The 18,592-nt window shown below is 37.5% G+C and overlaps 1 protein-coding gene across 1 annotated transcript in view; it reads right to left on the bottom strand.

Annotated features, from left to right (window-relative positions):
* Positions 1-627: 627 nt before the first annotated feature.
* SMIM14 (small integral membrane protein 14) overlaps positions 628-18,592 on the bottom strand; it is a 39,410-nt gene continuing 21,445 nt past the window's right edge. The window contains exons 3-5 of the mRNA XM_036382561.2: positions 11,734-11,782; positions 4,425-4,573; positions 628-3,766 (exon numbers count right to left, since the gene is read on the bottom strand). Of these exons, the coding sequence (XP_036238454.1) occupies positions 3,734-3,766; positions 4,425-4,573; positions 11,734-11,782 (231 nt within the window). The 3' untranslated portion in view covers positions 628-3,733. The remainder of the gene's footprint in view (positions 3,767-4,424; positions 4,574-11,733; positions 11,783-18,592) is intronic.

Genomic DNA, 18,592 nt, shown 5'->3' with positions numbered 1-18,592 from the left:
AAACCCTAATGCTCCCCTGGTTCTCATTTTCTTCCTCAGATTAGCACAGGAATCTTTAATGAGGGATCTGAGTTGCTGTTGAGGCAGTGCTCAGAATTTTGTGCTCTGCTTCCAGAGAAGAGAGCTGCACTTCATGGGAACAGTGAGGAAGCAGCAGGACTCTACTGCTCCTACACACTGCCTTGGAGCTATTGCAGCATCTTCCTTCCTCGAAGTCCAACACTGCCAAGATCTAGAGCTGGAAAACAGATTGCAGTCCCAAAGTAGTAGGATTTGATCTAAAACAAAGTAACACAATCAGCATATTTATCATTACTTTTCTTCCTGTATTATTTCTAACTTCCCAGATTGCATAACTACTTAGAAGAGCAAAAGGCAGAGGTATCCATGTTGGTCATCAAAGTATCTTAAACCTTGCAAACTGCTTTTTATTTGTTCTGACTTGCTTGAGATACATACAGTAGACAAGTGTCCATGAGAAAAGGTAGAATTTACATTTTAAAAGTTACACAGGTGACACACTATTTTTACTGACTCTTATTTTTAGATGATTTCAAATTACCTTAGAAATTGATAGGTTGGTGCAGCCCTATGTCTTATGTAAAAACTAAAAGACAAAGACAAAAGTTTACTAATGATTGCTATTTATTTTGTTAAGTCAATAAAAAGTGCATAGTACAAGCCCTTTATCCCAATCCAAGTACTCAGTAAAAGATTACTAGGAAACTGCAAATGGCACAGACGATTTTTTGTTTGGCATAATTCAGATATTTTAAACCACCGATTTACATTAAGTACATGACATCTTCACTCTTCCTTTTTCAATCATTAACATTACAAGGCTAAGTGATCTGCAGACAGTGCATGGATACATATGATTTCTCATTTCAGAGTATAGTAATTGTGTTAAGCAGACTCTAAAATACTATTGTTTTAACAAAGTTAAGGTATAATTGTAAATTTTCCTTCCATATTTTCCAAGTTGCTACAACTTGCATCTCTGACTAACCAAGGTTAAAACCATCATTACAGAACTGATCATACCCTAGAGCTTTGCATACCACTAATCTCTTCCCAAAATTTACCATAAACATCTGTAACCATGATACAATTATTTAATCACAAATTACAACACTAAAGACCAGATTTCTGCCACCCTTACTAAAGCTGCTACTAGTACATTATCTCAGAGTAGTTCCACAAACTTCAGTGCAACTACTTGATGAGTAAGGCACTATTTAACACAAATAAGAGTGGCAAAATACAGTCCCATGGTTACTTACTTTTATTTTAATTAAGAGTGCTGATCTGAACTTTGTATCTTGGAGAGAGTATCTGAATTTAAAAGGCATACATTTTGATGTGGGATAGTGGCCTGGCTCTTTAGTAAAACATTTTACAATAAAATATTTCCAATGTTCATTTTCTTTTACATAAAAAAATTTAAAATAGCCATTTACATGAGAAAGCATACATGTATAAAATCACTGGGACAATTAGAGGAATTTCAAGCAAAGACATCTCTTTAAAGGTAAACCACAACATTCCTCTGAACAAAAAGTTCATTTGCCAAGACTTTTAGAGCTGGGTGCATGGGGTAAGTTTTACAAATACATAAACAGACATTTAAGTGAGACTGATCCTCACAAGTGAGGAGCATCTCCTGTCAATCTCACCAACTCCCAAGAGGATGAGGAGTAGTGCTCTGAATAGAAGCCTGTTTCAGCTGGCTTTTTAATCAATTGGAAGCTTGTTTTATGCCTCCAATAGTGAAGGATTCTGGCCAAAAATCCTTGGAGGAAAAAGGTCAGTGTGGGAGATTATATAGGTTTTCTTGTGGGTTCAACAAAATGATGCTGTATTACTTGTTCTGAACAGCATCCCAAACATAAATGTACATGGAAGGCAAAAAGTAAGCACTGGCAAGAGTGCTTGTCCCAGTGACATCTTTACACAGTGTTTGTGGCCTGTACATTATTAGACACAATGGGACAAATTCTCTCAGCTTCTCTCCTGCAGTTTCATTGCTTTACATGGCACTGCACTGATGTCACTGAGAGCACCTGGCCCAATCTTCTTCTTCTTCTTTTTTTCTTTTTTTTTTTTTTTTTAACTTGCTCCTATGCTTGGGAGCACAGTATTCCATAGAGGTCAATTACATCAAATTACAGAAGCCCTTCTTCAGCTCTACACTGTACCCTTACAAGGGGGCTTAGCTGGCTCACCCTTTGCCCTGAAGAGCAAAACCCTGCAGCTGTCAACCATGGGATCTGATGTGAGATTTTTGTTAGAGCCTGTTAATACAAACCTTTTTGAAATTTAACAGTTAGTTCCTTCAGCTCCATAACTAAAGTCCTCATGAAATAAAGGTTTGTAGACTAAGGCTTAGAATTCCCATATGTCTGTTCTACTGACCTTTAAGGAAAGAAGTTTCATGTTGGGAACATAAAAATGTTCTTTACATTATTCTGATCACTTTTTCAAATTGAACAAGAAAAATATACAGTGTTGCTTTTCTGTACATCTTTAAAATGTTCTTAAATTAATGTACATAAAAAAAGTCCTTCCCATTTTCCATAATGGGAGATGTGCACAGGTGTGTGCACAGCCACACATACACACACTGAAACATACCACACATACACACATTTATTAGAGGGAAGAGACATGCCATATGTAGTCACCTGCAAGTTTGTTATTCTACAATTACAACTAGTAGATAAGGATGAAATGTTAAGAATTGCTGATGACATACAGGTGAAAAACCTGAATAATCCAGTACATGTTGTATACCAAAAGTTGGTAACCATGGTAACTTCTTGGTATGATTTCATCCTGTCCAATATCTATTACATCATGGCTAAAAACTTGTTAAGGTACCAATTATGAAAAGACTATGCCAGGACAGAAAATTCTACCAAGTTCGTCTTACTAAATTTCTCTTTTGATAAAGTCTGTAAGTAAACACACCTGGGTTTAGAGTATGTTTTTTCACAACATATTGAATAAGACATACAATTTATTAATGAAAATGGCTGAATTAACTTTTTTGGTGGTCTAATCTTTTGTGTAAAGTTTCCAATATATAGATCAAAGCTTCGACAGTGGCAATCCTCACGTTCACTTACGTGTGCCCACACACACGGTATCATTCTAGTGGACAATCCATCCTTTTGCCAGCAACCCTGAAAACTGTGTTAGTGGTCCAAAGACCAGAATAAAAGCTGCTCTGAAACCAGGGCAAATATAAAACAATTTCTATTTTTCAGCACATAACTAAGTACTTCCGACCATAATATAACTCTCAAAAGCATACTGGAGAAGAAATATGAATTAATCTGATGAAAGGTCAGTAACCTTCCATTCTTATAGGTGGACTGGGATTTTCTTTTTCTTTCAATGCATATCAGAAATCACATCAAAGAAATTAGGATCACTGTAACAGAAAGAGATTAAGTGGAATGTCCACAGTAACAACCAAAAAAACCCCTGCAATGCCTTACCTTTATTCAAATTACAATCTTATAGGAATTGTAATAACATACAAAGCAAAAATTAACTTAAAATTGAAGTTGCTAAAAGCAGTTCATGAAGATTACTGCTGAGTGATAACTCTGCTCTATATAAATGAGAAAAGAAAACAGTATTGAGTGCAGGTTAGGAGCAATCTGGTCACTTCGTTCATTTGGTCGTGCAAGGTTTTAGCTGCTGAGCTTTTCCAATACTGAATGCTCTAGTCCACTGGTGGGGCTGGTGGTTCTTGTCCCTTGGGAGAAGAAAGGAAAAAAACCAAAAACCAAAAAAAAACCAAAAACAAAAAACCAAACCAAACAAAACAAAAAACCAAAACAAAACAAAAACACAAACAAAACAACAAAACCCAACAACAAAAACAAAAACACAAACAAAAACAAACAGGTACAGAATTAGACACAGTGTTTCATGAGGATATAGCAACAGAAGAACTCAGAAGCGTTACATTGTGTTTTCTTTCATGGTTTTTCAATAGCTCTTATAATAATTAGAGAAAATGAGCATCAAAAAACTATACTGTTTCCTGTATTAACTGAGATTTTTTCATGATCCCACATCTAGGACAAGGATCACCCTTGTCAAAGTATCATGCTGTAATTTTGTTTACTGGTTTCTCTTAAAGCTGAGCTTGTCCCCTTTCCCCTAAGAAGGCAGGAGGCAGTTTCATCCAGAGACAGACAGTATCCAGAGGACACTGCACCTGCTCCATCCCACACTCAGCCTTCATGATTCCTTTCACTTTGGACTAACTCATTTTAATTTTTAATGGAGTTCCAAGAAAATACAGTGAAAAAAAAGGGGAAAAAATACTTTGAGACAGTGTGTATTAAACCAAAATAGATTTAAGCTATTACAGAATCTCCCTGCAGGACACTTGAAGATGCACTTACATTGTGTTGGCTGGTTGGCTTTCCGACTGTGTTTGACCCTCTTAGATTACTGGGTCTCAGTAAGAACAAGACAAGTGCAATCACCACCCAGGCCATCATTATCATGGCAAAGCTGATGCCATTGTCACTGGAGGAATTTGGTCCTGGCACTACAGACAAAGAAAGGTCAAGTTATAACAGAGTAACAGCAGAGTTCTTTTCCCCAAGTGAAACCAAAAATGCAATCTCAGGAAAAAAATCCCTGAAATATTTTTTAATGGAGTGTTCTGATTAGTCGCTTATTTTGGCTTTGAGACTGTATTTTATCACATTTCTTACCCATCTGAAAAGAGAATAATCTATTTCATAATATTTCACTGGTATTCTTAGAATTATCATGAATATTTCTTAATTCATATTAACTCCTAGTAACTGGGAGATGATAAACATGCTCTTGACATTTAAGAAATCAAACTTGATTTTTAAGAAATCAAACTTGATACAGAATATGTTCATGTAGGAAAAGCCCCATATGTATGTTGGTCTTTGTTTTTTTGCCTCAAACAAATAAAATAATATGACTGAACTGATGAAAGCTTAGGCTCCATTGTTAGGCCTCACACAGAGAACATGCTAATTTTTAGCAGGAAGGGAGCAAATTAATGGTAATAAATTTCTTGAATCTACTCTTAATTTATTTCTTGAGAGTTTGTTTGAAGATGTTTCAGTGTCAATATGCCAGATCTCCATGACTGATCATCCAGGTCATGTCATATTTCTGCTAGCAATGTATCTGGCAGGAGGTGAAAAAATGACGCAGAGATACATTCCAAAATAAAGCCCAGGAACACAATTTAAAAATTTTACACCAAATTTCCATAGAGAATACCTGAAACATCAACACGTGGAAATAAATTTAAGAAAATACCTTCAGGCTGGAAATGGCTGGTTGCAAATACCTGCACATTTTAAAACAACTTTTCTCATCTGAAACATAACTTCAAGTAATCAAGCAGTAACTAGTCTTGTCAGCTAAAGTGTAAACCCATGTACAGATAATTACCTATGGTACTCACATTAATCCATTTATTATAGTATCTGAAGGCCTAACATCTTCATTAATGATCTAGATGATCAACTGATACAGGACAATTAATTCAAAGCTATAATGAATAATAATGATTATGGAGTAAAGTCTGGATTCAGTATTGGTTGGATTGTTCTTATTTAACATTTACTTGATAACTCATACCCTGCTGGAATAATTTCCTTGAAGGTTAATGCTGATACCACAGAACCACCCCCATCACTGCCATCGTAGTAGCATTGCTAACAGAGGCTCTTCCTTGGAAGGGTTTGTTCATAACACAGCAGAGGGGAAGCTTACAGCTATGCCAATCTCCACACTGTTGCTCTGGGAATAAGGCTTCATTGAGTTGGTGCTGTTGGACTTTACTCACATCACATGCACTCAAAAATGTCAAAGAAGAAAAAAACCCATGCACTATAGAAGTTCATGCTTCTCACAGCACAAACAGCACCATTAACATGCATGAGTAAATGAAACCGCTTTTGCCTTTTAAATGTACAAAATATAGACATTTCAAAAGTCAAGATGTTGCTAATGTAGAGGAATTTTATTATTAGAATTATATGCAATTACACGTGAGAGTTCTTTTGAAAATGTGAGTGAATAAAGGGCTTTGTATATGGAGGAGATGGCATAGTGCAAAATATAAATAAGAAAGCTACAGCCTGTAATTCACTAAACTCTTACACAATTGATTTTGAAAGCATATGGAATTGTGAAGGTAAGAGTTTAGACCTTTAGTTTTGTTGACCAAAATATTATTATTATCAGCAGCATATATCAATATTTTAAATCTTGGAAAATCTTATATGCAGTCCAGGAGACGAGCATATAGTTTGGCATGAAAAGAACAACTGCTCTGCTTTATTATGGGGCTTCCAGACAATATTAATAGCCACTCTGAGACTACCTGCAGCAACAAGTAGAAGGCCTTAGGTACTTGCTTTGGCAAATATTTCTCATAGAAGACTGAAAATTCAGATGACTTGTTAGGATTCCCCATACAATGCAGAGAAATGGACTGGTCCAACTGCCTTCTGGAATTTGGCTGAACATTGGTGCACTTAGGGTCTGTGGTGGTTAACCAAAAGTTGGGGTAAGCTAATGATGCCAGATCAGGTCATGCTACAGGTCAGGGAAGGGAGCAGAGGGGACCACAGAGGGAACCCACAGGTGTCCATTGCAAGACACAGTTTCCTCCAACCTGTGCTGTAACGCAGTTAAGGCAGAACCAAATGTGCTGAAACATGTTCTGAACTAAGTTAAGCAAAACAATAGCTGATCTAACTGGCCCTGTACTACCTACTCAAGGCATGCCAGACACAACAATGTTTACATTTTCCAAGGAACTGATAAACCCACATCTCTCACCAATGACCGTGTGCTTTAATAAGGATGTGAGATATTTCAGAATCTGTTACTTTAATCTCTTCCAGGGAAGAGGATAAGCAAAATTTCACATAGTTGGGGTTGAATCCAACTTTTCAAAGCTTTGCATCACAAATCAAGAGAAGAGACAGGAAGCTATTTCAGCTACTGGAAGCAGTTATATGTAGGAGACAACAATCTTGCTACAAAGACCTCCATCCCTGAGATCACAAAATAATCAGATAAAACCAGCTCATGGATAAAAGAACAGTTGAGTGAAGGTGAAACCAAGCAGGACAGAATTTATGGTGATGGGCAGAAAAAAAAAAATCTTCTTTTTAAGAGTTCACAGTCACACTTCCTTTATCTGTAACTGGTATTTTTTTCAAGTAATTTAGAAGTGATGTTTTAATTCCTTGAAGAATAAAGGTTATCCTCTAAGAACACCTGTGAATGGTATTTTCTAATATCTTCAGATGGATAGAAGATTGTCCTGGTCTCAGATGAATGTTCCTGCCACCACCCATTTTGATGGATGGATCTGGTTATTAATCTCCAGTGCTCCAGACACACCAACTAGTACAGAATTTAACAGCACATATTCCCATGTCACTGAGAGACATGACACACAGTCTCTAACCTACCTTTCCATGCAACACTGAATCCAGCCCAAGGTCTTTATTTTCACAGTATCTGGTCCCCTGGGATTGGCATACATGTATATCCACACACTCCTGAATGATGCCTGTGAGCAGTTCTGGCCCTGTGGTTACCTGGAATTTATTTATTTCTTTTTTTTATAGCATGGCTGAATTATCTCTCTGCAGCAGAAAGCTTTATGAGGAGCTGGTGTGAGATTGTGGGATTAACTCCCAAGGGAGTTAGTGACTATGTGGCTCCATGTACAAGATGCAGTTTTTGGACTTGCTTTTTCCTACAGAAGGGGAGACCAGGCCACACAAACTAGTCTTCACCCAGAAAGAAATGGGAAGTAGAAAAAAAATCCTCTGTGACAGATGTTTGCAGATTCATTTGAGGTTCTAGAAGGCAGTAAAAGCTATTAAAATTATGAGTTTGGTAAAAAGAGTTTTTAAAGATTAAAGGTCAACCAATTCCTGATTGTGCAACTGAAATCTCAAGAATACAGTATTAAAACTACTAAGTGCCCAGGTTAAATACCCTTACATGAACTTAGTGCTTTTAAAATGCAGTTTTTCCTTCAGAGTGAGGCTGCACTCTCAAGAAATGAGAAATTTCATTTGTTTTACTGTAAAAGTGTATTCCATGTGGTGCTTTTTGTCTGCCCTCTCATAGTAGAAATATCTTCTTTTGGAGTATAAACAGATTGACCCTGGTAAAAACTGTTAAACTTCTGCATGCAGGAAGGCAAAAGCATGGTCTCTGACTTATGTCTTCTTTTCATGGTGCTTTAAGCCTTGCTTCTTCTGTGAAGGAAAGGTATAAAACTGAATGAAGAGAGGTATTTTAGAAATTAATAATCAGGGAAGACAGAGAGCCCATGGGACCTTCAGGAGATAATTCCTGCAAGCTGACACTTCCAAAGGCAGGGATAAGGAACCCAAAGAAAGCCAAGACGGACTTAAGCAGCAGAGGAAGGGAGAAGGGAATTCCCAGAAAAGGGAGGGAAGAGTTGGCAGACATTTCAAGCTGCTAGGTTAGGCTGCTGTGACTGCCCTAGATGAATACAAATCAAGATGAATCACATGTACGTATTCACTTTAAATTGCATAAAAGTTTGGAAGTAGAGTAGACAACGTTTGAGACAGTCACCTCTGACCACATTACAATGTAGCAGAGCACTGAGAATAGTGCTGAAAATATGAGGTGTCAACGTCTGGGAATTGCTAGAACACAGAAAAAACTCTGGCAGTAGCCCCTCATTTCCTTTGACAGGGAAAGGGAAGGCTGACTGTGAAGGGCCATGAGCCATCAGAGCAGATCAGTACCAGCTGGGACCCTCCCTAGGCTGGATGAGTCGCTGATGTTGCAACTGCCACACGTCAGAGAAGCGCTGTGCTCCACTTGCATTAGACAGAATTCAGAAAGGAATTACCGCTCTTATTGCTCATTTCAAGGGAAACTCTAAGATCTTCTGATCTGCTGAGCATTAACAATCCCAACAGAATATTAAATGTGCTGCCTATTCAAAACTTACAGCCTTTTCTTTTCTGCAAGGCACCCACTGAAATTGAGGGAACAGTCATCAGACTCTGACACATGCTTTAATGCACAGCAGATACTCTGATAGAGAACCAGCCCATGAACAGCCATCAGGCAGAGGGCCCAAATGCTTGTTGAAGTGGTGCTCATATCTTCCTATACCTAAATCCAAAAGCACTGGTCCTGACCCTGGCAGGAAACTCTGCAGGGGAGTCACTATGACATAATGGTGCCAACAACTGCAAGAATTTATAGATAATACAAAAAAGTGAAGGAGGGAAACCTGGTACTACTGCCTTATGGCTCTAAAAAACAACAAAAAAAGAACCTAAATCAAGGGTTGGAAAAACAAAGCATGCTCAGAAGAATCAACAGAGGGTGTTTCTGAGAATTTCCAGTTGGTAGCAGCAGCACAACACACGATGCTGCTGTTACATTGGCTGAACCCCAACCCTGACGTCTCCCAAAACAAAACCACATACATATCATCAGTTATTCCACAACCTTGCAACTTAAGAATCTGTGTATGACAACATTCCCAGCTGTGCTTCCAGAAGGGAGACCAAATTCTGGGAATGAGTGAATTGGTGAGAGTGAAACAAACTTGTTCATAGTGAGATTCTGAAAAGAGAAATCAAAGTCAACAAGTACCAGGAAGTGGAGCTGTGGGACCTAGGGAAGAGGAGACCCACCTCAAATGTAAGCTCATCACTTTACAGCTCATAAAAACAGCATGAAGCAATGGACAGAAGACTGGCCCAGAATTACTTTAATATGTTTCTGAAAACCTCTCTTGAAGCTTCTCCAGGCTCAATCTGTTTATTTTTGCCTTTGACTCTTGGGGTCTTACAGACTGCCACAAGCACAACATCACAGAAGCACCACAAAATAATATGACACATATGCAGACTGTGTCATTGCATCAGCAGAAAAATACCTTTGCTAGAACTAAATTTAAGCATTATAATAACATAGGAAAATTTACTCTGTAATTTTTGCTTTGGTTTTTGAAACAAACCACTGGTTTGGAACAATTGCTGCCAAATTGCTTGCATCTGCACAGACAGTTATTGCAAGAATCTCAGAATGGAAAGCTATTTGTTGCAAACCATTCAAATCCCCACTGTACTATATAGCTTGGTAACATTAAAGCTATAGCACAGGCTTTGTGGCCACACATATCAGAACTTACTCATTTATACAGTCCTTAGCCTAAAAGTTTCATAAATACTAATGATCCAAGACTCCCAAGGCATGAGAACGACCTACCATTGCTTGGTTTTGACCGTGAACAAAAGCTCAGAAAGCTCCATGCCCTGCCTCCTTCTAATATAGAAAATATTCTGTCTCCCATCATCTGCCTCTTTCCTACATGCCTGTGATTAAAAAAAACTACATAGAAGTCTAAGGTGTGGGAGACTAAAAAGTCTGCCCAGGTGCATTTGGAAGAGGAATAGTGATGAAAGCCCAAAAAGAAAGAGTAAGCCAGCAGCACTGTACAGCACATGTGCTCCACACCATCTTTTCTTCAGGGGTTATGTGGGACAGCTCAGTTTCCCCTTCAGCCCAGCATGGCACTGAATCTGGGATTGTTCCACGCTGGCAGAGCCCAGTGCGAGTCTGAGCTGCATGCCCATCTCTAAACAGGTTTTACAGGAGAGTGAAGAGGGAGGAACATGAGGGTCAATGAAGCCATGCACTCTCTCCAAGATGCTGGAAACCTTGCCTGCACTGCTCCTAGACCTATAAAAGATACAGGCACCAGCAGCTCTTGCTTACAAGAGCACTGCTCAGGTGCTTGCTGCTCCCTCAAGGCTTCACAGCAGTCCTGATGCAAGCTGGATGAGTTCACACGCTCAATTGGTAAAGGGATGTAGGAAACACAGACCCACTTCACTTTTATTTACAAACAATTAACAACAATTAACAACAGCATTCACTCTAGCTCATGGAAAGTGTCTCAGGGAGTGTCTCAACGCCTCAGGGCATGCTTACATTACTGCATAACCTCCACACAGCTATGCTTCACTGTCCATTCTGGTAATGTCTGACTGATCTAGGACTGTTCACTGTTTGGGAGAGGTTTTTTGATGCATTTCATAGCAAATTCCAAGGAAGTGTACACATCAGTCCTCTGCTTCATTAACTACACAGGCACCAAATCAACAGAGATGCAGTCATGGTGGATGTCAGCTTATGAGTCAGAGCCTCCTCTTCCTCACAGTGGAGTAGAGGGGTCACAGCACAGACAGTTCATCACCCAGCCCCAGCTGTGAACACGTGTGTGTGTGTGTCTGTGCTCAGGATCTACTCTTTATTGGTTAGGCTGCTCTGAATCTGAGGAGGACAAATAAAGCACTTTACAAATTTTCCCCTCTCATTCCTCAAATTATCCTATTTGGAGGCTAACAATAAGATTCAGTAATGCTTGGGGCCTGATTGATGGTTATGCTTGTTTATTGATACCTCCAGGATTCTCATCAATGCTGCTTCTAATGTACAAATGTTCATCACAGGTTCTCAGAAATTACCACTCCCCAGCATATCAATTTTATTACTGTAGTATTTGATTTACTGTAATATGTTCCCATAACATTAAATCAACTGCTGCATTTTAAAGAACAGTCAGACTGTGTTTTAATTACTGCTGTTCATTTTACTTCCATGAACCTGATATGAACAGTTACTCACATTCCTGAAGGCATTCTGTGTCTGTGCAGTACGACTGGGATTGTCTCAGCTGAAACAGAGAAAAAGAAAAGCATGACACTTAACAATAAGTCTTGGTCAGCTTTTACTGAAATCAGGATTACATATATTGTCAGACTAAAATTCAAGAATAAATGATACTTTACTGGATCACACTTGGCTTATGGTTTGTGAAGAATCCCAGGTATGTAGATAGTTTCTGAACACTATTTACATAAAACCTTTAAATCACCTGACTACAGTGTGATTGCTTCCAATGCAGCCATTTAATACCTTTCAAAAGTCAAAGAAAAGAAATCTGTGGTGATATAGGAGCTATATGTATATATACAGATATACTCTCTACACCTGTCCATTATAAATCCCAGAATACCTGTTCTTACTATTATCTAAATCAAGTAACATTCAAATACTCTGTGATTACATCACAATACATGATCAGACTGTGATAATGGTTATGCACAGAGAAGCTGCATTAATATTTCACATTTAAACTTAGTACTTACTATTTTTTCCCCCGAGACCTTTTTTTTAAAGCAGGTTTTAATATGTGTTTTACTGGTTTTTCTCTTTACTGATGGATAAAATTTAAAACATTTTTAGTGACTGTAATAACTATTTGATTTACAGACTAGGTAAGCTTGCCTACTGCAAGAAAAGTCAACACTGGCTAACCTGCAAATCAGTGCAGCTATTTTACAGATGACAGAGCCAAAAAAGAAAGACAAATATCACATTCTTTATTCAGATCAGAGATGTCAAATGGATGGGATTTAATGTGCAGCACTATAGAATTACATTCTATACTCTGCTTAGGTAAACTACATGGATTATTAGTAAAAGTTTTTAAAAGTACAGAATTGTTACTTGGTTAGAAATAACATTTGCTTTTTCACAGGTTTTATGATACAGTTGTGTCACAAATCCCAACACTTTTTGTCACAACAGGCTAATCTGTTTATTACAAGTGTAAATATACAACTGCTAAATAGATGAAAAGATGGTGCTCTTTATGTAAGAAATAATGAATCATTTCCACAAAACCCATTTCCTCTTGTATTGGCATAATTGACTTAATGTATGTAGTCATATTATGCAAAACACATCAAAGAAACAGATGAAGAACTAAAGAAGGAAGACATCTGGGAAAGTATAAGCTCCTGCTTTTATCATAAAGATTGTCAATGACTGACACATTTGAAAAAGGAAAAAATGCAACTGGAGATTGATCTGTCCAGAACTGGACATTAATTCTTTCATTAATATATTAAGATCTACTAGCAAATTTACTAAGACTACAAAGAAGTCTCTTAGGAAGGAATCTGAAGGCTGGATTTAACCTTCAGCTACTTCTATAGTTAAAAACAGCACTGAGGGAAATTCAGGCAGAATACTTCTCTTTCTTACTAAAGGAAAAGATCTATCAAACTACGCATATTTCCTGCCCTTCTTATATAAAAACTCATTTTTTTTAAAGCTTTGGAAGTAATTTACAAAGGGGAGGTTTTATTTTAGCAATAGTATCCATTTGAAATATTTTAAAGATTTCCGAACTGGGAAAGCTGGATATTTCTATACCCATATTTTAAAGAGCTCAGCAACATAATTATCTTCTGTTTGTATAAGAGTTTAATTCTGAGAGGGGCTTAATTTATAATCTCTACTTAAAACACTGTTTACAGATATTCAACACAGAAGGATGACCAGAATTAAAATGGGCAACAGATACATGGTCAGAAACATTGTATAAGCATCTCATTTATCCCCCTCTGTCCCCAGGATGGCAAGTCCTCATACAGTTTATCTAGTTTTCCTAGATATAGAACACTGCTTGGGAGTGTTCTAGCCACAGTATCAGTTATCTCCCATTCTAAGTGTCACACTCTGTCCAAGTACAACTTTTTTAAAGCTCTAGGATGTCTCCCAGAGCCAGGTAACAAATCTGTTTTTAACAGCTCAGCAAGAGGCTGCACATTGTCACTGTGGGATGAAACACAGCAGATCATGAAAAACAGGCAGCAGTAAAAAGAGGTTTTTCTTAATTCACTCAGGTCAACAAGTACCTTACTGTGTAACCCAATATGAATCTGATTCCTTGTGGTCACTCATTTAGTCAAAGGACAAGAAACTCTTCTGGCACACGTATGAAACGCTTACGTAAATTGAATGGCTGGGAAAGGTAATGCCTTTCCCTGAAAGAAGAATGTTCCTTCTCTCAATTAGCTCTCTTTTGACAAAAAACACCCTTTAAGGAACACAGCAACTGTTGGGAAAAACTCAATGTGCAACATTTCAGTAGCAAGGCAATTGAAAACAGAGCAATTATCAGGCACTGGAAATAAATAGTCCTTTGTATTAAGATTTTAATAGTCCAATGTGGAGGGGAAGTTTGGATGAAAGTTTGTGGAATAATGGTATAAAGCTGAACCAGACTTCACCTGTTCTCAACAAAACCCTCAAAAAGACTTCAAATACACTCAAAGTTTTCAGACTGGGAACACTACAGAGCTGATGAGAAAAATTTGAACAGAGAAGTGATTCTTCAAATACATTAACTCCTAGATACTTAAAAACAATATTATTAACAATGATTTTGATTTTATTAATACTTCTGAGATCCTTGTGTGGCTGAAAGTGTGAATTCAGTGAAAGATTAATAGCTGACTGTCTGATCTAACATCTACTAAAGTCAGCAACAGCCTTTTCATCTTTTTCCAAATATTCTAAAACAGTCCCTTAAGAAGAACACAAAAATTAGGCAAGTGAAACATAAGGGCATATTCAACAAAAGAAGAGAGTTAAAAATGTTGCGAAACTAAACATTTATTCTATTAATAAAAAGGATCAGATCCAAATTTTAACATTGTCTGTGCAGTTTGTCATTCAAATATAATAAATGGCTTAGTGCACATGAGCCAAACAATGAATTACTTTGTTTTTTATTGTCCACAAAGAAGTAAACACAAGTTGTAAATAGCATGAAAGCTAGAAGAGAGCTAAAAAGAATCAAAAATTTACAGTTTTAGTACAGTACAATATTGAAAAAATAAAAGTAAAAATATTAATTACAAATGTATATTATTTAAAATACAACTGTGAACTTTCATTTCCTCCAAGTACATTTAAAGTCTTGAATTGCTTAAGTTAAAGTAATTTAAATTAATAATCCCCAAACCACAAGAACTCTTGGTCAATAGGAATATTTGGTTTCTATGAAAGCCCTGATAAGTTCCTGGAAGAGGCAGGAACGGCAGAATCACAGCAAATCAGTGCCCCCTTAGTGACATGTTGTGAATCTAAACTCAACAAAATACCAAGAAAAAAGAAGCAACCAAGTTACTTCCAGTGGTAAGAGAAAAGGGCTCTTCTTCACTCCTTCCCCATGACGCTCAAATTTTCCATTGCAAAAAAAAAGGTACATTTCAAACAGCTCCTAGCTCCAATTTGAAACTGTTCTTCCTTTGTTTTCCTTTTCCAAATTAGCTTTTGGAAAAAGAAAACAAAGCTAAAAGCTAAACAGCTTTTAGCCCCAGTTCACACTAACACAACAGTGTTTAGATGCTGCTCCTTTGAGAGAAGGACAGTTTTAACATGCCATCTTGTGGATCAACAGCATCCACCCATCAAGCACACCTGAAACCTGTGTCCTGCTGCTCCTCTTTCAGCAGATGCCATGTTATGGTAGGAGTCTGCACAGCTTTCAGCAATGAGAACCTCCACTTTTTACAGTCCCCAGCTGTGAACAAAATGTGAACAGCCATAGTAAAGGGACACTGCTGGTGGCCTCTGAAAACTCTTTTGGGAAGTCACCGTATTAACCAAAGTTTGTTTTGGTTTTTTTTCATGTGCACACAAACATGCCACTGTGTGGTGAAAACAGGGTGTGAAGTTTCACTGCATTTTAGCTGCTCCACAAAATCACTGCAGTCCAAGTGAAATAGTAAGCCCAGTGAAAATAGCTTCATCTAGCTAAACAGAGACCTTGTTTTTCCACCATGGGGACCTCAGCCACCAGGACAATTTCAGTCTTCCTTGAAAGAAGTTAAGCTGCTTTTCATTGCTCATCACAGATACCTGCTGTGGAGAACGAAGTGCACACTTTGTCTATCTATATAGTAAATAGTTCTTGCTTCAATTCCTCTGCTTCCTCTTCAGAGCAGTTTAGTGAAACTCTTCAGGTGAATTTTCAGAGTTTGCTATGCCAGAGTTCGACAGTCTCAAAATCTCTGTGACTGATCCTGCAATCTCTGCTCAGACAATTTTTTAAAATGAAAGTCAATAGCATATACCTGAAAAAAGATTCAGGGTTTCTATCCAGTGTGAACTCTTTTTCTTGAGAGTTAAATGTATTATTAAGAGTTAGAAAACAAAAAGGACAGAGCATACAAATATGAGGGAGATACCAATGATCAGACAGCTCACCAGTTTTTTTCAGGAGAAACAGCAGCATAATCCCTGTCCAAAAGCACTTTCCAACTCCAGAAATGGTGTACTAAAGAGATAATGGAACAAGAACAACAGGACTCATGGCAGGAACAAAGCAGTCTAGTGTGAATGGCAGATGAGGTGAAAATATATTATTAGTATATTCTTTATGTAGGGATAAAATAACTACATTTTAGAAGAACTTTTGAGTCCACTCAAAGCAGAAATAAGTCCTCGGAAAAGACACAAATGAAAAATTAGTAAGTTCATGAGACAGGTCAGGGAAAGACCTCCACACAAGAAATTTTGATGGATGAAAGCCCAGAGAAATGTGTGAAAGAAATAGATGAAACAGGTACAAATATAAGAGAGCAAAAATACATAATGGTGGGAATGAAAAGAATAGTCAAGTAGGAAAGCAAACAACTAAATTGATATGGTCACTTATTCCATGAATACAAGTAAATTTAAAATGGAATCAGAAAGAGTGTTGATAGAAAATTTTACGTGATAATGAGGGCAAAGTATCATCCCTTGTGAAAATACTTTTTTGTTATTTAGACCAGCGGGAAGCTCTGCTTTTGCTCTCCAACAATGCCAGAAGATGAGAAGCAATGGCATTCTCCTGATTGCAATCTCATGCTTCTGGGTAATGAAATCATTGTTTAAGCTTTGTTGGCAGCCACGTCTGTTCTCTCCAAACTACATAAACGATCTAGTAAACAACATGATAAATAAATTGCTATGGTAGGATATGCCAGCCCTGAATACAAGCCAGGCTGCAAATTGAATTGCAGCATTATCTGTAAGAGTTCAGATTTAAAGATGCAAAAAATGACACCTACATGCATTAGTCTGCTACATGCTGGCAAAGAGAAATAAGAGGAAAAGAATGGCATACTGATGGAATTTAATTGTCTCTTAAACTAGACTAGCTTCTCTTAGAGGAACAAACAAGGAAAAATTGAACACTGCCTTCCCCACTTCTTAATTTTCTATGAGTATATGCAGAATTAGAATAAATTATTGTTCATACAAGGACAGAATAACAGTATGAAATAAAAATAAAGAGCCTGGTCCTATGAGATGGCATGTAATTTTCTCCCCAATTGCAAGTGAGAGAGAAGGATGGTTGCTACATTTCAAAATAATATTCCTAGACCACAAACCAACTTTTAAGACCCAGAATAATCAGCCAGTAATGACAGAAGGAGAACATTAACTTTCATATTGAAAGACATTACATTTTATGGAGGAAGATGCATCAGAAGTCCCAGGGACCACTACAATCTGGAGCCCTGATCTGGACACTAACACATTCTTCTCTTCATTTTTTCATTTGTTCTGGGATTGCTGTTTCACCTTGGTGTCATACAGACCTTCCTTTTTCACACTTCCCTCACTTCTCTACAATTGCCTGACTTACTGGTACTTTTTTTTATAATTTTGCTACCTATGATATCAATGACATCCTCCTTTTACTGAATGCAAAGCAGAATGAATTAGCAGTGAAAAGAAGACGAAACAGTGATGATCAGGACCATTACAAGGAGCTCACAGCATCTCTGGCTATGTGAACTACCAGACAACAAACACACAAGCCAGAATATTAAACAGAGGCATCTGAAAATGTGCACAAACAACATACATATCTCCCCAGAGGACATTTGAAAATTTACGTCTAAAATGTAAAACCAAAATACGTATAGGCTTTTTGACCTAATAGTTGAGTATCCTCTCCAAAATTATGCATATTAGCAAAAGAAAAGTGTACTCCCATATAGACAGCCTTGAGGAAAAGGCTTAGAACTCACAGTTCCAAAAGATACAAACTACAGTTTGCTCTAAGTGTTGATTACATGAGGCCTGAGAGAAAAATCATCATTTTCTCGTTTTTCCTCAAAAGAGATTGCCGTAACACATCTCTGGTCATCGTTGTTCAGCCATTCATAGTACAGGTTAGATCTACTAATTATTTCTGGAATATCAAGCTGAAAGAATTTTCAGTGCATGATTTTTTATACTGCTTGCAATACACTATGCATACCTTGAGATGATCATGAGGAGTAACAGAGATTTTTCCTTTTTTTTCCAAATAATTATTGGTTAAGAAGGAGCACTTTCAAGCATACTACAAAGCTCAGGAATGGGAAATGTAAAGAATGACAGACATGTTCAGAAAGTCCTGATTCCTAACCCCTTAGAGACTCAAGTGGACACCACTTTTCACAGCTTTTTTCTTTTCTAATATGTCTAGAAAATAGTCTCCATTTACACTGTTTGAAGTAGAATTCAATTCTAGGTTATGACATGCACTGGCAGTACATGAATTCTGTAATACAGTTTTTGGCCTTAGCCTGTGCAACACCAGTACCTTGAGCACTCACTGAAAGACAGGAAAATGGAAGTCAGTGGA

This window comes from Molothrus ater, chromosome 4 (assembly GCF_012460135.2).
Source record: "Molothrus ater isolate BHLD 08-10-18 breed brown headed cowbird chromosome 4, BPBGC_Mater_1.1, whole genome shotgun sequence".
NCBI lineage: Eukaryota > Metazoa > Chordata > Aves > Passeriformes > Icteridae > Molothrus > Molothrus ater.
Note: the sequence above shows the minus strand (reverse complement) of the source record. Positions and strands in the feature narration are given on the sequence as shown.